The sequence below is a fragment of the Lithobates pipiens genome, unplaced genomic scaffold, assembly GCF_037356315.1.
Source record: "Lithobates pipiens isolate NorthernLeopardFrog02 unplaced genomic scaffold, aLitPip1_a1.2 Scaffold_1, whole genome shotgun sequence".
In the NCBI taxonomy this organism is placed as follows: domain Eukaryota; kingdom Metazoa; phylum Chordata; class Amphibia; order Anura; family Ranidae; genus Lithobates; species Lithobates pipiens.
Genome location: NW_027507685.1, coordinates 52,745,178 through 52,768,745, shown reverse-complemented (window position 1 = coordinate 52,768,745; position 23,568 = coordinate 52,745,178). Strand labels below are relative to the sequence as shown.

At 47.2% G+C, this 23,568-nt stretch overlaps 1 protein-coding gene across 1 annotated transcript in view; it reads right to left on the bottom strand.

Annotated features, from left to right (window-relative positions):
* Nucleotides 1–23,568, bottom strand: part of LOC143999439 (interleukin-13 receptor subunit alpha-1-like) — a 220,936-nt gene that overhangs the window by 24,331 nt on the left and 173,037 nt on the right. The window contains exon 8 of the mRNA XM_077493983.1: nucleotides 14,317–14,458. Coding sequence (XP_077350109.1) covers nucleotides 14,317–14,458 — 142 coding nt within the window. The remainder of the gene's footprint in view (nucleotides 1–14,316; nucleotides 14,459–23,568) is intronic.

Sequence of the window (23,568 nt, the reverse complement as noted above, 5' to 3'; positions counted from 1 at the left end):
CGGTACATAGGCTTGAGTGCGGTACAGTCTGCTGTTCTGTAAGGACCGCTATCGGTCCACAATAGATAGGGTTGACGTGCACCACTGCTGACCGCTCACCTATACTGCAGCAGTCCTTCAGCGGTATAGGGACTGACGTACAGTCTGCTAATCACTAACACACAACCTGCTTGTTCCACAAAAGTTCTTATAAGGACTGGTAACTTGGTATAGGGTGCTACGGTACATAGGCTTGAGTGCGGTACAGTCTGCTGTTCTGTAAGGACCGCTATCGGTCCACAATAGATAGGGTTGACGTGCACCACTGCTGACCGCTCACCTATACTGCAGCAGTCCTTCAGCGGTATAGGGACTGACGTACAGTCTGCTAAACACTAATACACAACCTGCTTGGTCCACAAAAGTTCTTATAAGGACTGGTAACTTGGTATAGGGTGCTACGGTACATAGGCTTGAGTGCGGTACAGTCTGCTGTTCTGTAAGGACCGCTATAGGTCCACAATAGATAGGGTTGACGTGCACCACTGCTGACCGCTCACCTATACTGCAGCAGTCCTTCAGCGGTATAGGGACTGACGTACAGTCTGCTAATCACTAACACACAACCTGCTTGTTCCACAAAAGTTCTTATAAGGACTGGTAACTTGGTATAGGGTGCTACGGTACATAGGCTTGAGTGCGGTACAGTCTGCTGTTCTGTAAGGACCGCTATCGGTCCACAATAGATAGGGTTGACGTGCACCACTGCTGACCGCTGCCCTATACTGCAGCAGTCCTTCAGCGGTATAGGGACTGACGTACAGTCTGCTAAACACTAATACACAACCTGCTTGGTCCACAAAAGTTCTTATAAGGACTGGTAACTTGGTATAGGGTGCTACGGTACATAGGCTTGAGTGCGGTACAGTCTGCTGTTCTGTAAGGACCGCTATCGGTCCACAATAGATAGGGTTGACGTGCACCACTGCTGACCGCTGCCCTATACTGCAGCAGTCCTTCAGCGGTATAGGGACTGACGTACAGTCTGCTAAACACTAATACACAACCTGCTTGGTCCACAAAAGTTCTTATAAGGACTGGTAACTTGGTATAGGGTGCTACGGTACATAGGCTTGAGTGCGGTACAGTCTGCTGTTCTGTAAGGACCGCTATAGGTCCACAATAGATAGGGTTGACGTGCACCACTGCTGACCGCTCACCTATACTGCAGCAGTCCTTCAGCGGTATAGGGACTAAGAGTTTTGTCACAGGGTCATTTAAAAAATGACAGGCAGAGGAAGAGGCAGGCCCTTCCGCAGGGGTGGTAGGGGTAGGGCAGGAGCAACAGGCTTGAGCCAAAGTGGGAAGTTGCAGAAGGTGCGTTCAATTACTTTAAAGGATGCACCAGACTTGGTTGAGTGGCTCGCTCAGCCTTACTCTTCTGCACCCTCCTCATCCTCTCGATCTGCACCCTCTTCTTCACTCTCTGCTATGTGCACCCCCAAAGACACTACCACCAACAACACGACCACCACCACCACCACCACATACCTTCCGCTTGAGTCACTGGAATTATTTTCCGATCCATATCAAGAGGACATTTCTGATGCGCAGCCACTCTTGGTATTGGATCAGGAAGAGGAGGTAGCAACAAGCGCTACTCAGCAGTCTGACGCCAGTACCCAGATCAGCCCAAGGAGGAGGTTGGTCCCCGGTGTTGCTGCCTACTCCGAGATCTCTACTTATAGCGGTGGGGAAGGTGACGTTGATGATGACGTGTCTAGTGATGTCACGTGGGTGCCCACAAGAGAGGAAGAGGAGGGGAGTTCAGAGGGAGATATGGACCAGCAGATAGGGAGGAGAAGCAGCAATGACTTACATTGCACAGCAGGGACAAAGCAGACTGCAAATGTATCAGGAGCGAGTCATCGACCATGTACGGTCACATCTGGCGCTCCCAGGACACCGGCACATGGCTCCGCAGTGTGGGCTTTTTTTAACGTGTCCGCTGCTGACAATAGCGTTGCCATCTGCAATCTTTGCAGTCAACGCGTTAGTCGCGGTAAGCCCAATACTCACCTAGGGACGACCGCCTTAAGAAGGCACATGAGCAGCCATCACCGAGCCCAGTGGGAGCAACGGAACACACAAAGCCACACTGCAGGCTCTCACCGTCCAGCCTCGTCTTCTACTTCTCCTTCTCCTCTCTCCTCACAATTGTCCTCCACTCCACCTTCCATCACGCCAAGCTCACATTTTTCTGCAAAAAGGCAGGCTTCCGTGGGCCTAATGTTTGAGCGTAAAAAAATGATGATGCCGGATAACCCTCTTGCCCAACGGTTGGCGGCTGGCTTGTCAGAACTCATAGCCCGCCAACTACTGCCATATAAACTGGTGGACTCGGAGGCCTTTCGCAAATTTGTGGCCATTGGAACACCACAATGGAAGGTCCCAGGAAGGAAGTATTTCTCAGAGAAGGGCATCCCAGAGCTATATGGCCATGTTCAGCGGCAAGTGAATGTATCTCTGGCACACAGTGTCGGTGCCAAGATACATCTGACCACAGACACGTGGTCTAGCAAACACGGGCAGGGAAGGTATATCAGTTTTACTGCCCACTGGGTGAACCTTCTGACGGCCGTCAAGCATGTAACCCGTGGCACCCGTGTAGATTTGGTTTTACCGCCACGGATTGCATGCAGGCCTGACTCTTCTTCTCCTCCTCCTACTCCATCCTCCTCCCTCTCCTCCTCAGCTGCCTCCTCCTTTTCCGCTGCTAGCGTCTCTTCCACTGCACCGCCCAAGCTCCCCAGAACCTATTCCACATGCCAGGTGAGACGTTGCCATGCCGTGCTGCGTCTGTTGTGCCTGGAAGCAAAGAGCCACACTGGCCCGGCACTCCTTTCAGCTTTGCGTTCACAGGCAGATGAGTGGCTAACACCGCTCAATTTGACAGTTGGTAAAGTGGTGTGTGACAACGGTGCCAATCTGCTTAGCGCATTGAAACAGGGCAAAATCACGCACGTGCCGTGCATGGCACACGTCTTAAACTTGGTCGTGCAGCGATTCCTTGTCAAATACCCTGGGGTCCAGGACATCTTGCGGCAGGCAAGGAAAATCTCGGCCCATTTCAGAAGATCTTACACGGCCATGGCTCGCCTTGCTGACATTCAGCGGCGACACCATCTGCCGGTCAGACGTCTTATTTGCGATTGCCCGACGCGATGGAACTCAACCTTCTATATGCTTGATAGGCTGCTCCAGCAGAAACGTGCAGTTAACGTCTACCTGTATGAACTCTGCGAAAGAAACGGTTCTGGGGAGCTGGGTTTTTTTTCACCGCGCCAGTGGCTGCTCATGCGCGACACATGCAGACTTCTGCGGCCATTTGAGGAGATCACCAAACTGGTCAGTCGCAGCCATGGCGCCATCAGTGACATGGTACCTTATGCCTTCTTTCTGGAGCGTGCATTGCGTCGTGTCATTGATCAGGCTGTGGAGGAGCAGGAGCGGGAAGATGAGGAAGTCGCAATGCTGGATGAATTCCCAGGGGGGGCTACTCTATCTGAGACAAGTCAACAACAGGAGTCTGATGAGGAGTCAGAGGAGGATGGTGCCGGGGCGGATGAGCAGGAGCAAGAAGAGCATGCTTTAAACCTTTCTGGGATCCCTGTTGTGCGAGGATGGGGAGAGGAGAATGAAGAGGACGACATTATCCTGGATGATGAGCAGGAGCCAGGCCACCACACCGCTTCCACTTTAGTGCAAATGGGGGCCTTCATGCTCCAGTGTTTTAATAGGGACCCCCGTATAAAAAGCATGAGGGTCAAGGACCAGTACTGGGTGGCAACGTACTTAGACCCCCGGTACAAACACAAAATGGCGGAAATGTTACCGCCGTCGCAGAGGGCTGTCAGAATGCAGCACTTCCAGGCCTTGCTTCGAGAAATGCTGCATTCTGCTTTTGCGTGCGCTGGCAGAGGAGCAATTCCCACTCCCAGAGAAGGATTTGCGGGTACCAATCCAACAGCGCCTGCAAGAAGAGGCCGGTTTGAAGATGTGTTGGTGACTTCGGATATGAGGTCATTCTTTCAGCCGACCCATCGACAGGTGTCATCCGGATCCAGCATCAGGGAACGCCTAGACCGTCAGGTGTCCGACTACATTGGGTTAACGGCCGATGTGGACGCTCTGAGGAGTGATGAACCCCTAGACTACTGGGTGGGCAGGCTTGACCTCTGGCCAGAGCTTGCCCAATTTGCAATCGAACTGTTGGCTTGCCCCTCATCCAGTGTCCTGTCCGAAAGGACGTTCAGCGCAGCAGGGGGGATTGTGACCGATAAGCGTACTCGCCTAGCTCACCACAGTGTTAACTACCTCACATTTCTAAAAATGAATGAGGCATGGATCTCGGAGGAATTCAACACATGTGACCAGTAGACCATGTATATGTCTATAAACTATTTTTTTAATCAAGCACACAGACCTTCTTAATTCATTTGGCTCACTTCCTTGACCCAAAAAAGCACACCGTACTATATGCCCCTACCCTCCTCTTTGAAGAGGTTGAGCGGTGTCATATTTCTACTGGGGCTGCTTATGATATCCCTGTGCTGTGCTGACTTCCTCCTGGGGGTTCTTATTATGAAGGGATCACACTATCCCTGTGCTGTGCTGACTTCCTCCTGGGGGTTCTTATTATGAGGGGATCACACCATCCCTGTGCTGTGCTGACTTCCTCCTGGGGCTGCTTACGGTGCTGCTGTCAGTGCTGTATGTCACGGTGCTGCTGTCAGCGCTGTATGTCACGGTGCTGCTGTCAGCGCTGTATGTCACGGTGCTGCTGTCAGCGCTGTATGTCACGGTGCTGCTGTCAGCGCTGTATGTCACGGTGCTGCTGTCAGCGCTGTATGTCACGGTGCTGCTGTCAGCGCTGTATGTCACGGTGCTGCTGTCAGCGCTGTATGTCACGGTGCTGCTGTCAGCGCTGTATGTCACGGTGCTGCTGTCAGCGCTGTATGTCACGGTGCTGCTGTCAGTGCTCTGTATTACGGTGCTGCTGTCAGATGCCTCTATCACGGTGCATGTGTCATTCCGGTATGTCACGCTGCTGGTGATCATCTCCTGCACCCTCTTCTTTGCCTACCCTGGTCCCTGACCTTCCCTCTCCTCCATTGCCTTCATTAGCTCCATAGTCCTGAATTGTTAGAACAATTTCCCAAATAAAATAAAAATGCTTGTAGTTATCGATCCCAAATTCACCTCATACATGTATTATGTCATTGTCCAGATGGTGGGACTACGTTTTACCCCCTAATAATTACCACGTGGCCGCAAATTCGACATGAAGGTTTGCAAAGTTCGCCTCCCATTGAAGTCAATGGGGCCCGCGGCGAACGTTCGGTTTCGCGAACGTTTGGGTCCGTTCGCATTTCGCTTTCGCGAAACGTCCCGTCGGAAGTTCGTCCATCACTAACTTCATCATCCCCTCCTTCCCCTAACCCCTGAGGAAGGAAAAGAATATGTTTACCTTTATTCCCCCCACTTTTCCGAAAAACATGTTGGGATTTCTTTGTGATCATATTACCTTCATGACCCCTCTTTTGGAGTCTATTTGTTGATCCAAGAATTAAGCAATGTTATATGCACCGTTATCCTATTTAATGATTTTAGGAATATTTATAGGAATATTTATAGTGTTTGTTATTATTGTCATTTTGAAATAAAATTATTTACTTTTTATGTACACCTTCGTCTTTCATCTCTTACTCATACTCCCACCCGCACAATCCCTTCCACATTTGTTTCTTCATGGGATGTGGTGGGAGTTTTTTGGGAATCAACTCTTATGCCGCGTACACACGATCGGAATTCCGGACAGAAAAAGACAGATGAGAGCTTTTCATCGGAAAATGTGACCATACGTATGCTCCATCGGAATTTAGCTGTCCGAATTCCGATCGTGTGTATGCAATTCCGACACGCCAAAAATCACGCATGCTCAGATTCAACTACGAGACAGAAGCTATTGGCTACTGGCTATTGAACTTTTTTCTAGTCCCGTGGTACGTGCTAAGCGTCACCACGTTCTAAACTATCAGAATTGACCATGTGTAGGCAAGACAGCTTGATCGGAATTCCGTCGGGAAAACCATCAGAGCTTTTTCCGATGAGAATTAAGATTGTGTGTACGCGGCAAAAAGGCGATTTCTCCTCTTCTCTCCCTCATTCTAGCAGCAGAAAAAATGGACACGCGTGCACCATGTCCACGACCACCACTATTGACTGTAGACACAGAGGCTGCTTGCCCTGTTTAAGTTGCCTGTGAGCGCCTGCTTCTCCTTGGTGGCCTTTCCAGACATGATGTCGTTTTGCAACACCGCACTACAATGTATTAGATACTGTGTACACCGCCTGCACTATATTAGCAACTGTACAATGGTTACACTGTATTGTATACAGTGTATACCACCAGAAGTATAGTAGAAACTGTACACACTGTATTAGATACTGTGTACACCACCTGCACTGTTATTAATACAGTGCAGGCGGTGTACACAGTATCTAATACAGAGCCACCACCACACCTCCAAAATGCTAGTGGTGATTCTACCACAGCTCTCTCCTTCACCCGCTCCTCTTCTTCTTCCTTTAAGGCCTCTTCTGAAGGTTTGTTATTAATACAGTGCAGGAGGTGTACACAGTATCTAATACAGTGTGTACAGTTTCTACTACACTTCTGGTGGTTTACACAATACATTGCAGCCATAGTACAGTTTCTAATACAGTGCAGGTGGTGTACACATTATGTAATACATTGTGTACAGGTTCTACTACACTTCTGGTGGTCTACACAGTATACAATACAGTGCAGTCATAGTACAGTTTCTAATACAGTGCAGGCGGTGTACACAGTATCTAATACATCTAATACAATGTGTACAGTTTCTACCACACTCCTGATGGGGAATGTATATATATATATATATATATATATATATATATATATATATATATATATATACATACACACACACACACACACACTATCTCACAACAGTGAGTACACCCCTCACATTTTTGTAAATATGTTATTATATCTTTTCATGTGACAACACTGAAGAAATTACACTTTGCTACAATGTAAAGTAGTGAGTGTACATCTTGTATAACAGTGTAAATTTGCTGTCCCCTCAAAATAACTCAACACACTTTAATGTCTAAACCGCTGGCAACAAAAGTGAGTACACCCCTAAGTGAAAATTTCCAAATTGGGCCCAAAGTGTCAATATTTTGTTTGGCCACCGTTATTTTCCTGCACTGCCTTAACCCTCTTGGGCATGGAGTTCATCAGCACTTCACAGGTTGCCACTGGAGATGTCTTCCACTCTTCCATGATGACATCACAAAGCTGGTGGATGTTGGAGACCTTGTGTTCCCTGACCTTCCATTTGAGGATGCGCCACAGGTGCTCAATAGGGCTTAGGTCTGAAGACATGCTTGGCCAGTCCATCACATTTACCCTAAGTTAATTTAGCAAGGCAATGGTTGTCTTGGAGGTGTATTCTGAGTCATTATCATGTTGGAATACCGCCCTAGGTCCCAGTTTCCAAAGGGAGGGGGATATGCTCTACTTTAGTATGTCACAGTACATGTAGGCATTCATGGTTCCCTCAATGAACTGTAGCTCCCCAGTGCCGGCAGCACTCATGCAGCCCCAGACCATGACACTCCCACCATCATGCTTGACTGTAGGCAAGACACACTTGTCTTTGTACTCCTCACCTGTTTGTCACCAGACATGCTTGACACCATATGAACCAAATAAGTTTATCTTGGTCTCATGAGACCACAGGACATGGTTTCAGTAATCCATGTCCTTAGTGTGCCTGTCTTCAGCAAACTGCGGGCTTTCTTGTGCATCATCTTTAGAAGAGACTTCCTTCTGGGATGACAGCCATGCAGACCAATTTAATGCAGTGTGTGTCATATGGTCTGAGCACTGACAGGGTGACCCCCCACCCCTTCAACCTCTGCAGCAATGCTGGCAGCACTCATATGTCTATTTCCCAAAGCCAACCTCTGGATATGACGCTGAGCATGTGCACTCAACTTCTTGGCAATCTTCTTATAGGCTATGCCATCTTTATGTAGAGCAACAATTCTTTTTTCAGATCCTCAGAGAGTTCTTTGTCATGAGGTGCCATGTTGAAGTTCCAGTGACCAGTATGACAGAGTGAGAGCCATAACACCAAATTTAACACACCTGGCCCCCATTCACACCTGAGACCTTGTAACACTAATGAGTCACATGACACAGGGGAGGGAAAATGGCTAATTGGGCCCAATTTGGACATTTTCACTTAGGGGTGAGGACAACGAGTCCGTTTTTTCCGGAGGGGGGGGGGGGGGGCGGTGGCTCATCCAACCCCGGACAATCGGCCACAAGAAAGAAAGGGTGTGCTGGCAATATAACAAGGGCTCCTGCAAGTTTGGGGGGGTCCTGCAAGTTCAAACACGAATGCTCAGGATGCGGAGGTGTCTTTATGTAGAGCAACAATTCTTTTTTCAGATCCTCAGAGAGTTCTTTGTCATGAGGTGCCATGTTGAAGTTCCAGTGACCAGTATGACAGAGTGAGAGCCATAACACCAAATTTAACACACCTGGCCCCCATTCACACCTGAGACCTTGTAACACTAATGAGTCACATGACACAGGGGAGGGAAAATGGCTAATTGGGCCCAATTTGGACATTTTCACTTAGGGGTGAGGACAACGAGTCCGTTTTTTCCGGAGGGGGGGGGGGGGGGGCGGTGGCTCATCCAACCCCGGACAATCGGCCACAAGAAAGAAAGGGTGTGCTGGCAATATAACAAGGGCTCCTGCAAGTTTGGGGGGTCCTGCAAGTTCAAACACGAATGCTCAGGATGCGGAGGTGCGCATCCATTGTCCCATTGCTTTAAGCAAGGAAAGGGTTGTGCCAGGGAGACTGTTAGTAGCCATTCCTTTATAGGTACCTGGATAGGGGGCAGCGTGGTTGTTGAGCCTGGGGTTTTTAGAAGGGTTTAGGATTCCGTCTACCTTGGTCGAGGCACCTCCTGTGGCTCGCAACCTGCTCTCAGCCTTGCAACATGCAGATGTGGTTTCAGAGAAACTTTAGAAGGAGGTGGCACTGGGTCGCATTGGGTGGTCCATTCACTAGTTTGCCTTTACCCGATTTGGTGATCTCCCGCTGGGGGTAGTGCCAAAAAAGGAGCCGACTAAATATAGGCTGATCCACCATATTTCCTTCCCAAAGAGGGTATCTGTTAACAATGCGGTTGACCCGGAAATGTGTGCTGTATCGTACATGTCTTTTGATACGGCTGTGTTTTGTGTTCATAACTATGGGCAGGGGACCCGCATGACCAAAGCCGACATAGAATCGGCTTTTAGACTACTTGCTGTGCACCCAGATAGTTTTCGGTTGCTAGGTTGTCATTGGAAGGAGGAGTTCTATGTAGAGCGCTGCTTGCCCATGGGTTGCTCTATTTCTTGTGCTTTGAACAGTTTAGTTCATTCGTGGAGTGGGTGGTACGAGATGTCGCTGGATTGAATTCTATCATACACTACCTGGATGACTTTCTGTGTGTAGCCCCAGCCTCGTTGGGGGTTTGTGCAGTCCTGTTGGCTATGCTGGAACACGTTGCCACTCGTTTTGGCATCCCCCTTGGCCCTGGAGAAGACAGAGGGGCCGACGACGGTGCTGAGTTTCTTGGGCATTGTCTTGGACTCAGATGCCATGGAATGCAGACTACCAGAGTATAAACTGGTGGCACTGCAGGCTGAAATTCGGGGGATAATGGGATTACGCAAGGTGCAACTTCAGACTCTGCAGTCACTGTTGGGTAAGTTGAACTTTGCGTGTCACATCCTCAAGATGGGGAGAGTGTTTTGCAGACGGCTGTTGGCAAGTACAGCAGGCATTACGGCCCCCACTCATTATGTGCGACTGAGAGGGGAGCATAGGGAAGATTTGAGGATTTGACACATCTTCCTGGACGAGTTCAATGGATGGACACTATGGATGTCAGGGCCGGTTAGCAATTTTGATCTGGAACTGTACACAGATGCGGCTGGATCGGCGGGTTTTGGGGCCTTCTTTCAAGGTAAGTGTAGTGCGTTTCCCTGGCCAGATTCGTGGAAAGAGGCAGGTTTGTTGAAGAACATGTTGTTACTGGAACTGTTTCCAGTAGTATTGGTGATTAAGTTATGGGGGGAGTCATTCAGGAACTTGAAAGTGCGTTTTCACGGGGATAACTTGGAGTTGGTGCAGGTGATCAACAAAGTATCAGCTGCATCCCCACTGGTGATCCAGCTACTCAGACACCTAGTGTTGCGTTGTCTACAGCTGAATGTTTTTATTTATGCTGTCCACCTCCCAGGAGTGGAAAACATCATTGCTTTTAGTGGGACAAGTTCCAGGAGTTGGCAGCAACACAGGGTTCCTTGTCCCAAATGGCTGTGGAAAGTTGCCTTGGAAGAGTATCCAGATGGATAAGACAGTCGGTGATCTCGGCAACATGGTCGGCTTATACTAGAGTATGGTGCGAATGGTTGTCACTGTTGCAGCAAGTCACGAGTGGTCGGGAAGTCAAGGACTTGAGATTGATGGTATTGTACTTTGTTTCATGTAACTTGGAAGCAGGTGTGTCGGTATCGGGGTTGGACAAGAAGTTGGCAGGGCTGTTTATTTGGTTTAAATTTCAAGGTTACCCAGACTTTACGAAAGATTTTTGGGTAAGGCAGGCAATGAAGGGATATCGGCGATCCATGTCAGACAGAGACACTCGGCGCCACGTTTCTTTTGAGCTATTGGGTAGGTTATTGGGGCAGTTGGTCCACACGTGTTCTTCCCCATACAAGGTGGTGTTGTTCAAAGCAGCGTTCTCCCTGGCGTTATTTGGGTCTTTCCAGATCAGTGAGCTGGTTAGCCCTTCCAAAAAGTTAAAGGGGGGTTTAGGGGCAGCCGAGGTCATCTGTGGTGATGATCGGTTGTCCATATTGGTGTGCAGATCAAAAACAGATCAGTGGGCCAAGGGCAAAACAGTGCAGGTGTTTGCAATACCGGGTTCGCCCTTGTGCCCAGTGGGGTTGGTTAAAGGATTCCTTGTGGTACATCCAGACGTGGCAAGCTCCTTCTTGGTACACAAGGACGGCAACTCATTATCAAGATTTCAGTTCATTGCTGTTTTAAAAAAATGTTGGACGGCCCTTGGGTTGGGGGATCAGAAATTTTCATACCATTCGTTCCGCATTAGAGCTGCTACGGAGGCAGTTAGATGGGGGTTGGACGAGGCAGTGGTAAAACGCATTGGGAGATGGGAGTCGCGGCGTTTCAAGTCATATGTTAGACCCCACCAACAGTTTAGCGGGGGAGTGTGGTCTTTGATATACATGCTCAGGTGAGCAATTAATGTTATATGGGTTGCTTTTCTTTTCTTTCAGGAGGAACCCAAGGACTGGTCTGGATACTAGGCCATTCATATGTCTTTTGGGGGGCAAGGAGGGCAAATGTGCGGCCCGGGGGTAGACAATTGGGCATTTCAAGGAGTGAGGCTTGTATTAGGTGGCTGGGGGTACCCGGAATGCTATGGAACAGGACCATTCCAGAAGTGCACAGATTTGTGTGCCTAGATAAGCCCCCTAACATTTTAGTATTGCATGCGGGTGGCAATGACTTGGGGTTCAGGTCTATATTGGACATTTGCGGAGATGATCATAGTGTGGTCCGACATTGTGGCACGGACCACTTGGCGCTTAGCTAGGTCAGTGGAATGGATCAGTAAGGCTAGGAAGAAGGTGAACAGGGATGTCAGCAGATTTGTTGTCCGGAATGGGGGGTTGGCGATCAAACACTTGGAGCTGGAAGTTAATACCTGGCGTTACCTTCGGGGTGACGGTGTACACCTCAATGCTGTTGGGATTGATATGTGGGCTCTAGGTTTGCAGGATGGGATCCAGAGAGCGTTGAGTGTGTGGCTGCGCACACAAGGGTAAAGTTTTCCCCTGGTGTGCTGTGGCAGGTTGTTGGTCTTTGCGGGTGAAGAAAGAAACCTTAGATATGGAAGAGTTCGGGACCTATTGGTGGTATGGGTCCTGTTCAGGGGCGGACTGACAACTCATGGGGCCCCCGGGCAATAGGAGAAGATTATGGGGCCCCTGGGCAATAGGAGAAGATTATTGGGACCCCAGGCAATAGATTATGGGGCCACACAGTATACACACACAAGCACACAATATACACACACAGTATACACGCATAGAATACACACACACACACACACACTGAAAAGGTACTAGAGAGGCAGGGCAGCTATAATCTTGGGATTTAAAAAAAAAAAAAACACAGATTTTACATACTGTCCCTGGTTTTATTTAGGCTGCCAACCCTGATGGGGCCCCTTAGTGGCATGGGGCCCTTGGGCAGTGCCCGAGTGCCAGAATGGTCAGTTCGACCCTGGTCCAGTTGATGGTATTCTAGCTAATGGTGGTTTAGCTGGAATTTGGTTAATGGGTGCACTGCGGTCAGTGTTTGGTTGTCTACGAGCTAGCATGTCAGCTGGAGGCCTATTTTAAGTTAAAGGTACCGCAGTGCTGATTTGGATCATGTGGCAAGCTTGGGGTTTTTCTTGCAAAGACCAACGCAAATATGTGACTGATGGGTGGTGGTTTAAACGGATGTGTTTTATAAAGTTATGTAAATTTACTGGAGTTGTTAATAAAAATGGCTGCTATGGCCAGTATTTACTAAAGCTTGGTGTGATCTCCACTCATGGGTTAAAGGGGTTGCAAAGGTAAATGTTTTTTCACCTTAATGCATTCTATGCATTAAGGTGAAAACACATCTGACAGTCCCGGCGCCCCCAGCCCCCCCCCCCCCCCGTTTTACTTACCTCACCCCTCAAAAGTCCCGCGCTCGTCCCCCGATGTCCTTTCCACTGTTCAGCCTGGCCGCTGATTGGCTGGAGTGGATGGATGGAAAGCAGCGCAGCCATTGGCTCGCGCTGCTGTCAATCACATCCACTGACGCGGAGCGCCGGGGGCATGTGATACAGCGAGCGGCTATAGCAGCCGGCTGTATCACGGGAGCGCGCCTGCAGATGCTTCTCACCAAGAGAGGGAGCTCGCATGAACGTGAGAAGCACCTGCAGGAGTATTGCGCACAATGCGAACTGAATCGCCTCTAGGGCAGTGGAGGTAAGTATAACATGTTTGTTATTTAAAAAAAAAAAAAAATTCACTTTACAATCCCTTTAAGGGTAAGGTAAAAGTAGAGCTGGATATGGGTCTGGCAGAGGATGGTAATTATGTAGCATCTGTTATACAATGTCAAGGGCTGAGAACCTTTTATATCAATAAAAAGTTCTTCTGCTTCCAGAAGGAGTTCATTTGGAAAATAAATTATACTTATTTTCCCTAGAGACTTCAGTCGTTTTTTGAGGAAATTGTAATTTCCCAAGCTCCTGTCACGTCTTACTCCATCTCAACAGGCAGTTTTATTACACAATGAAGGGCTTGCTGATAGTTTTCCAGGCGTTAATATAGCTCCTAGAAAATATTTGAGCATGATGGTCACTGGTTGTTCAGGAGAAAGGTTGTTTGGCACTGATAAATAATTAACTGAGGTCCACGATGACCAATGAAAGACTGCTCTTTCCCTCCTAGCTGTAGAGAGCAGTATCCTCAAGATGATACAGATTCATGAGTTAGGCAGCCCATAGATTATGCAATTTTCTTTCCTTCCATTATGGGTGTGCAGGGAGCCTTCCCAGAATGCAGAACACAATAAATACTGCTAGTGGCTGCAGCTTTCAGCAGTAAATGTACGTAAAAAATCCAACAGGCTGGTTGTAACCAAGTCGATTGATCAATTTGGGTACAACCAGCCTGTCCATAGATGGATTGAATCTCGCCCAGTCCCTGCTTTACCGATTCCATCTATGGCCCATTAAAGATTTTGCAGGTGCAAGTACAGGAAGAAAAACTTTTTATAAATATTGTAGTGTGATGTATAACTGTGATGTACAACTGGTCAGTTCCAATTACCTGTGTAATGTGTATTCTTACAGTCAATAAAATTGGGGAAAAAAATCAGACAAGTGTCTTCTTTAGAATCTAACTTTTTTTTTTTTAAATAAATGTGGTTTATCATTCATTTCAGTTCACTTTTTTGTCATAGAATTAATTTCTATGTTGAGGGGCCCCTGAACATGAAGTGACCTGGGCCCCCCAAGGTCTAAATCTGGCACTGTAGATACTATGAACCGTTAAAGAGAAACACAAAAATTAAATACCTGGAAATATTGTTTCCTTACTCCAGTCGCTCCAGATAAAATGGTCATCATCAAATAACAGAATATGTGAAAGCTTTACCCGTACTTTAATTGTGTATGTATCATCAGGCAGAACACTAAGAGTCATGCTTCTTTGAGTGATCTGGAAAATCAAATAAATAATAATGTTTCTGGTCATTTACAGAATACATTAATATTGAATTACTACGTAGTCCCAATTTTTTCTTCTTGACGATTAGTGCTAAGCACAATAGCTCAAGGAACAAATGTCAGGGATTCTTTCTAATCAAACAGTATCACAAAAATGTTACCTATTTCTTAGGGCACTTTCACACTGGCAGCGCCTGGGCCGCTATTTTTAGCATCGTTTTTGCAGGGCTTTTCGGCAGCTAGCAGGGCGCTTTTAACTAACGGCCGAAAAAGGGTTAAAAGTGATTCAATGGGCAGGAGCGATGTATACACCGCTCATATAGCACCTCAAAGATGCTGCTTACAGGACTTCTTTGAGCGTCCTGCCAGCGCACTGCTCCAGTGTGTTCACATTGGAGTGAAAGGAGAGGCGATTTGCAGGCACTATTTTTAGCGCTATAGAGCCTGTAAAGTGCCTCAGTATGAAAGGGGTCTTAAAGAGGAAGTAAACCCCAGATGATTTTTCTTATGTTTTCAATTTATAAATACTATAAAGAATTTCAAATGTTAATACATTAAAATCGGCAGAAAACGAGGTCGGGAAATACCTTATTTATCTTCTTTATTATATCTTCACTTCCAGGTATTGGTCGCGCCATTGCTTTACTGTTTCTTGAATCTGTTCTGGAGGTCATTTCCGCCCTAACTATGTTTCCCTTTGCAAATCTTGCGCATGCGCAGTAGCGCCGAAACCAAGCCTCTATCTCAATTGCTGCTCTGTGTGACGTCTTATTCTGTCACAATGGGGAGAAGCAGGAAGGAGATGATCAGAGAAGCATCATGAGACTTCCATCTGTGCCGTTCGGAAAGGAAGCTCATGAATACTGATGATCCAGCATGCAGAGGTTTCAATGATCTAAAGTTGTATTGGAGGGTTTACAACCACTTTAACCACTTAAAGCGGGAGTCCGCCGGGAGTCCGCGTTTTTTTTTTTTTTTTTTAAAAGCCAGCAGCTACAAATACTGCAGCTGCTGACTTTTAAAATAGTGACACTTACCTGTCCAGCACGCCCGCGATGTCGGCACCCGAAGCCGATCTCTCGATCGTCTCTCGGGTGCTGCTGCCGCCATCTTGGGTATGGGAATCAGGAAGTGGAGCCTTTCGGCTTCATTTCCCGGTTCCCTACTGCGCATGCGCGAGTCGCGCTGCGCAATAAGGATGGACCCGCTGCCTCTGGGATCTGTGTGTTTCCCAGCAGGCAGCAGGGGACTTTCAGAAAGGGGCGTAATCCACGCCCCTTTCCGCAGAGAGCTATCCCGGAAGTGGGTGCAGATACCTGTACTGTACAGGTACCTGCACCCCCCTCCCCCCTGAAAGGTGCCAATTGTGGCGCCGGAGGGGGGGAGGATTCCAATGAGCGGAAGGTCCACTTTAGGGTGGACCTCCGCTTTAACAACCGGCCCATAGCCAAATGACGGCTGCAGGGCGGTTGTTTAACTCTGGGAGGACGTCATATGACCCCCCCGGGGCGCGCACTCGAGAGCATCCGTGACCGCCGGGTCCACAGGACCCGGCGCATCACGGATCACGGTAAACGGCCGCTCATCGCGGCCGTTTACCACGTGATCACTCCTTCAAATGACGGAGGGATCACTTGTAAACACACCGGCGTCGGTTCCTCCCTCCCCCTCTCTGTGCCGATCGGTACAGCGGAGGGGGAAGAGATCGGTGTCAGCAGCGCTGTGGGCTGCATCTGCAGTGCCCACATCGCTGCTCACCGAAAATTAACCCCCTAATTCCCTGCAATACTCTGCAATGCCAGCTAATACTCTGCAATACCCTGCCATTACTCTGCAATACTCTGCAACACTCTGCAATACCCTGCCATTACTCTGCAATACTCTGCAATACCCTGCAATACCCTGCAACACTCTGCAATACCCTGCAATACCCTGCAACACTCTGCAATACCCTGCAACACTCTGCAATAGTCTGTAACACCCGTCAATACCCTGCAACACTCTGCAATACCCTGCAACACTCTGCAATACCCTGAAACACTCTACAATACCCTGCAACACTCTGCAATTCTCTGCAACACCCGCCAATACCCTGCAACACTCTGCAATGCTCTGCAACACCCACCAATGCCCTGCAACACTCTGCAATGCTCTGCAACACCCGCAAATACCCTGCAACACTGCAATGCTCTGCAACACCTGCCAATACCCTGCAACACTCTGCAATGCCCTGCAACACTCTGCAATGCCCTGCAACACTCTGCAATGCTCTGCAACACCTGCCATTACCCTGCAACACTCTGCAATACCCTGCAACACTCTGCAATGCCCTGCAACACTCTGCAATGCTCCGCAACACCCGCCAATACCCTGCAACACTCTGCAATGCTCTGCAACACCCGCCAATACCCTGCAGCACTCTGCAATGCTCTGCAACACCCACCAATACCCTGCAACACTCTGCAATGCTCTGCAACACCCGCCAATACCCTGCAACACTCTGCAATGCTCTGCAACACCCTCCAATACCCTGCAATGCTCTGCAACGCAATACTCTGCAACGCCATACTCTGAGATACCCAGCCATACCATGCTTCTACCGACTCGCCAATACGATCAAAGCCAGAATCTTTTTTTTTTTTTCAGGCTTCCCAGCCTAGAGGTGAGATGTGGGGTCTTATTGACCCCATATCTCACTGTAAAGAGGACCTGACATGCCATATTCCTATTACAAGGGATGTTTACATTCCTTGTAATAGGAATAAAAGTGATCAACAAATTTATTTTTGGGGAAAAAAATGTCAAACTAAAATAAATAAAGTAAAATAAACAATAATTTTTTTTTTTAAAGCGCCCCTGTCCCCATGTGCTCGCATGCAGAAGCGAACGCATACGTAAGTCCCGCCCACAAATGAAAACGGGGTTCAAACCACACATGTGATGTATCGCTGTGAACATTAGAGCGAGAGCAATAATTCTAGCCCTAGACCTCCTCTGTAACTCAAAACATATAACCAGTAAAAAAAATTAAATCGTCGCCTTTGGGGATTTTTAAGTAGCGACGTTTGGTGCCATTCCACGAGCGTGTGCAATTTTGAAGAGTGACATGTTAGGTATCTATTTACTCAGCGTAACTTCATCTTTCACATTATGCAAAAATTGGGCTAACTTTACTGTGTTTTTTTTTTAAGCAAAAAACTGTTTTTTTTCCAAAAAAAAAGCATTCGAAAAATTGCTGCGCAAATACCGTGCGAGATAAAAAGTTGCCACCATTGTATTCTCCAGGGTGTTTGCTAAAAAAACATATATAATGTTTTGGGATTCTATGTAATTTTCTAGCAAATAAATGATGATTTTTACATGTAGGAGAGAAATGTCAGAATTGTCCTGGGTGCTCCAGAACGCCTGATGGCGCTCCCTGCATGTTGGGCATCTGTATGTGGCCACACTGTGTAAAAGTCTCACACATGCGGTATTGCCGTACTCGGGAGTAATAGCAGAATGTGTTTTGGGGTGTAATTTGTGGTATGCATATGCTGTGTGTGAGAAATAAACTGATAATATGACAATTTTGTGGAAAAAAAAAAGTAAAAAAAAAATCTTGATTTTGCAAAGAATTGTGGGAAAAAATGACAACTTCAAAAAACTCATCATGCCTCTTACTAAATACCTTGGAATTTCTTCTTTCCAAAAAGGGGTCATTTGGGGGGTATTTGTACTTTTCTGGCATGTTAGGGTCTCAAGAATTGAAATAGGCCGTCAGAACTTCAGGTGTGATCAATTTTCAGATATTGGCACCATAGCTTGTGGACTCTAGAACTTTCACAAAGACCAAATAATATCCACCAATTTGTACTTATTTTTACCAAAGATATGTAGTAGTATAAATTTTGGCCAAAATTTATGAAGAAAAAATTACTAATCTGCTAAATTTTATAAGAGAAACAAAGAAAAATTCATTTTTTTTTTTACAGAATTTTCTGTATTTTTTCTTTTATAGCACAAAAAATAAAAAACCCAGCGGTGATTAAATACCACCAGAAGAAAGCTCCATTTGTGTGAAAAAAAGGACAAAAATTTCATATAGGTCCAGTGTTGCATGACTGAGTAATTGTCATTCAAAATGTGAGAACACCGAAAGCTGAAAATTGGTCTGGTTATTAAGGGTGTTTAAGTGTCCAGTGGTCAAGTGGTTAAAGTGGTTGTAAAACCTCACATATACCCAGTGCCTTGACCAGCCGCAGGTGATACAGAGATGAAACAAATCCTCCTACATAAGTTGTACCTGTTTAACTAGAGTGTTCTCTCCTCTATGTCCGTTAAAAGTCCAGAGCTTGTCTGAGATGTCAGAAAACGGAGCAGATAGCTGAAATTACACACTACAGAGCTCAGTGAGAGGAGCGGGTTGTCCCATGTGACATATACCATGTGACACCGCCCCATTGTCACTATATAAGTGGCCGCGCAGCGCGGCTCTGGCATTCCGGCCGGAGAGATCGTCGAGGCAACATCTCCTGGAGAAGAAGAAGAAGAAGAAGAACGGAAGGCGGCGGCGACAGCGGCGACAGAAGACCGGGCCACCGCCTGTAAAAGAGCTATAAGCCCCCCGCCTGCAGACCCCGACAACCAACGGCCAGGGTTGTCGGGAAGAGGCCCTTGTCCTCATCAACATGGGGACAAGGTGCTTTGGGGTGGGGGGGGCGCTCGCTCGCCCCCCTTTCCTGGCCGGCCGGGTAGCGTGCTCGGACAAGGGTCTGTTGTGGACTTGGGGGGCACCCCCACGCCGTTTTTTTCCGGCGTTGGGGTTCCCCTTTAAGTCCATACCAGGCGGCGGGGCCCGCGACGTCTCCGTCGCATGCCCCGCCTACCTGGATAACCGCTCGAAATGAGCAGACTTTTCTCCGGGCGGGAAAAGTCCGCTCATTTCGAAAGTACAGCGGACTGGCACACACACGGGCGGACTGTCCGCTCAAACCAAGTTTGGACGGACAATCTTACGGAAATTCCGAAAGACTTAGTCCGCCAGACTGTCCGCTGAAAAAGTCAGCTGAAGCCCACACACGAGCGGATTGTCCGCTGAAATGTGTTTCGGCGGACTAAGTTGGGCAGAAACAGTCCAACCGTGTGTACGCGGCCTAACTGAAATTTTTGAATTACTTCGTATAAAATCCTTTTATGGTAATGACAGCTTCATGATTAGGGATGAGCTTCGAGTTCGAGTCGAACTCATGTTCGAGTCGAACATTGCCTGTTCGCCTGTTCAGCGAACAGTGAACAATTTGGGCTGTTTGTGGCAAATTCGAAAAGCCGGAACACCCTGTACAAGTCTATGGGAGAAATCTAAAGTGCTAATTTTAAAGGCTAATATGCAAGTTACTGTCCTAAAAAGTGTTTGGGGACCCGTGTCCTGCCCCAGGGGACATGGATCAATGCAAAAAAAAGTTTTAAAAACGGCCGTTTTTTCAGGAGCAGTGATTTTAATAATGATTAAAGTGAAATAAATAAAAGTGTAATATTCCTTTAAATTTCGTACCTGGGGGGTGTCTATAGTATGCCTGTGAAGGGGCGCATGTTTCCCGTGCTTAGAACTGTCCCTGCACAAAGTAACATTTCGCAAAGGAAAAAAGGTATTTTAAAATCACTTTCCATTGTCGGCTCCCCTAATACAGAGAACACTCAATGAGTGATCTCTGTATTAGCCGACAATTCATTCATTGATAAAAAATAAAAAAAATAAAAAAGCGTGGGGGTTCCCCTAAATTCAATTACCAGGCCCTTCAGGTCTGGTATGGATATTAAGGGGAACCCCGTGTCAAATTAAAAAAAAAAATTGACGTGGGATCCCCCTAAATATCCCTACCAGACCCTTTATCCGAGCACGCAACCTGGCAGGCCGAAAGAAAAGAGGGGGGACGAGAGCGCCCCCCCTCCTGAACCGTACCAGGCCACATGCCCTCAACATTGGTAGGATGCTTTGGGGGTCTGTGACCCCTCAAAGCACCATGTCCCCATGTTGATGGGGACAAGGGCCTCATCCCCACAACCCTGGCCGGTGGTTGTGGGGGTCTGGGAGCGGGGGGCTTATCAGAATCTGGAATCCCCCTTTAACAAGGGGACCCCCAGATCCCGCCCCCCCTGTTTGAAATGGTAAGGGGGTACAAAAGTACCCCTACAATTTCACAAAGAAAGTGTAAAAATGGTTAAATAAGACAAACACACTTTTGAAAAATTCCTTTATTAAAAAAAATAAAAATAAAAAAAAGATTCCAGCGATGCTAATCCACTCTTGCTATCCAGCGACGGATGATCATCTCTCCGGGGTCCAGCGATGGCTGATCTGATCCAGCGACGTGTGATCTCTCAGTCCAGCGCTGTCCATACATGCATCCATCTTCTGTCTCCACTGCGAAGACACTGCGGGGATCCCAGCGCTGACGTTTCTTATATTAGGAGGACGGGGCCACCCGTCACCTGACCCCGCCCCCTCTGACGCTGGTGAGGGAAGCCATGGGGTTCCCCAGTGATGTATGGGTGACCCCGCCCCCCTCTGATGTAACGCAGGTTTCTGCCCCGCCCTCCTAATATAAGAAACGTCAGCACTGGGATCCCCTCAGTGTCTCCGCAGTGGAGACAGAAGATGGATGCATGTATGGACAGCGCTGGACTGAAAATCACCCGCCGCTGGATCAAATCAGCCATCGCTGGACCCCAGAGAGATGATCATCCGTCGCTGGATAGCAAGAGTGGATTAGCACCGCTGGAATCTTTTTTTTTATTTTTTTTTATTTTTAATAAAAGAATTTTTCAAAAGTGTGTTTGTCTTATTTAACCATTTTTACACTTTCTTTGTGAAATGGTAGGGGTACTTTTGTACCCCCTTACCATTTCAAACGGGGGGGCGGGATCTGGGGGACCCCTTGTTAAAGGGGGCTTCCAGATTCTGATAGGCCCCCCCCCACCCGCAGATCCCCACAACCACCGGCCAGGGTTGTGGGGATGAGGCCCTTGTCCCCATCAACATGGGGACATGGTGCTTTGAGGGGTCACAGACCCCCAAAGCATCCTCCCAATGTTGAGGGCATGTGGCCTGGTATGGTTCAGGAGGGGGGGCGCTCTCCCATCCCCCCCTCTTTTCCTGCGGCCTGCCAGGTTGCATGCTCGGATAAAGGGTCTGGTATGGATATTTAGGGGGACCCCCACGTCAATTTTTTTTTGATGCGGGGTTCCCCTTAATATCCATACCAGACCTGAAGGGCCTGGTAATTGAATTTAGGGGAACCCCCACGCTTTTTATTTTTTATTTTTTATCAATGAATGAATTTGTAGGCTAATACAGAGATCACTCATTGAGTTCTCTGTATTGCGGGAGCCGACAATGGAAAGTGATTTTAAAAGACTTTTTTTCCTTGCGAAATGACACTGTGCAGGGACAGTTCTAAGCACGGGAAACATGCGCCACTTCACAGGCATACTATAGACACCCCTCAGGTACGAAATTTAAAGTAATATTACACTTTTATTGTTTCACTTTAATCATTATTAAAATCACTGCTCCTTAAAAAACTGCCGTTTTTAAAACTTTTTTTTGCATTGATCCATGTCCCCTGGGGCAGGACCCGGGTCCCCAAACACTTTTTAGGACAGTAACTTGCATATTAGCCTTTAAAATTAGCACTTTAGATTGTGAACGTTCGAGTCCCATAGACTTTAATAGGGTTCTAAAGTTCACATGAAGTTTAGGTCTGTTCGCAGGTTCTGGTGCGAACCGAACAGGGGGGTGTTCGACTCATCCTTATACAAGATGCTTCCTGTATGGAGAAACTAGCCGCATGCATTGCTCGGGTGTGATTTTGGCCCATTCTTCCATACAAACCGTCTTCAAATCTTGAAGGTTCAGTGGGCCTCTTATATGAACTCTGATCTTTATTTCGTTCCATATATTTTCTGTTGGATTTAAGTCAGGTGATTGGCTGGGCCATTCTAGCAGCTTTATTTTCTTTCTTTAAAACCAATTGAGAGTTTCCTTGGCTTTGTGTTTGGGATCATTGTCTTGCTGAAATGTCCACCCTCATTTCATCTTCATCATCCTGGTAGATGGCAGCAGATTTTTATCAAGAATGTCTTCGTACATTTTTTCCTTCATCCTTTCTTCAATGATATGAAGTTTGTCAGTACCGTATGCTAAAAAACAGCCCCACACTATGATGTTCCCACCTCCAAACTTCACTTCTGGTATGAGGGTGTTTTTGGGATGATGTGCAGTGCCATTTGACCTCCAAACATGGTGTGTATTATGGCATCCAAAGAGTTCTATTTAGGTCTCATCTGACCAGACTATATTCTCCCAGTATTCCATGGGCTTGTCTAAATGTTGTTCCGCAAACTTTAAACGAGCTTCAACATGCTTTTTCTTCAGCAATGGAGTCTAACATGGTGAGAGTGCATAAAGGCCATGGCGGATGAGTGCATTATTATACTTACTGTTTTCTTATAAACAATTGCACCTGCAAATTTCAGGACTTTCTGAAGCTCTCCACAAGTGGACCTTGGCTCTAGGACAACTCTTTTGATAATTCTTTTCACTCCTCTGTCAGGAATCTTGTGATGAGCACCTGGTTGTGGCCGGTTTATGGTGAAATAACAAGAAATGGTCTTTCCACTTCCGGATTATGGCCCCAACAGTGCATACTGGAACATTCATAAGTTTAGAAATCCTTCTGTAACCAATGCCATCAGTATGTTTTGCAACAATAAGGTTGCAAAAGTCTTGATAGAGCTCTTTGCTTTTACCCATCATGAGATGTTTCTTGTGTGACACCTTGGTAACGAGACACCTTTTTAGAGGTCATCAGTTGAGACTGAATCAGCTGATATTAATTTGCACCTCCAAGGGGCAAGACTGCTTTTTAACCACTTAAGGACCAGGCCTCTTTTTCAGATTTGGTGTTTACATGTTTAAAACAGTTTTTTTTGCTAGAAAATTACTTAGAACCCCCAAACATTTTATATTGTTTTTTTTCTAACACCCTAAAGAATAAAATGGCGGTCATTGAAATACTTTTTTTCACACTGTATTTGCACAGCGGTCTTACAAGCGCACTT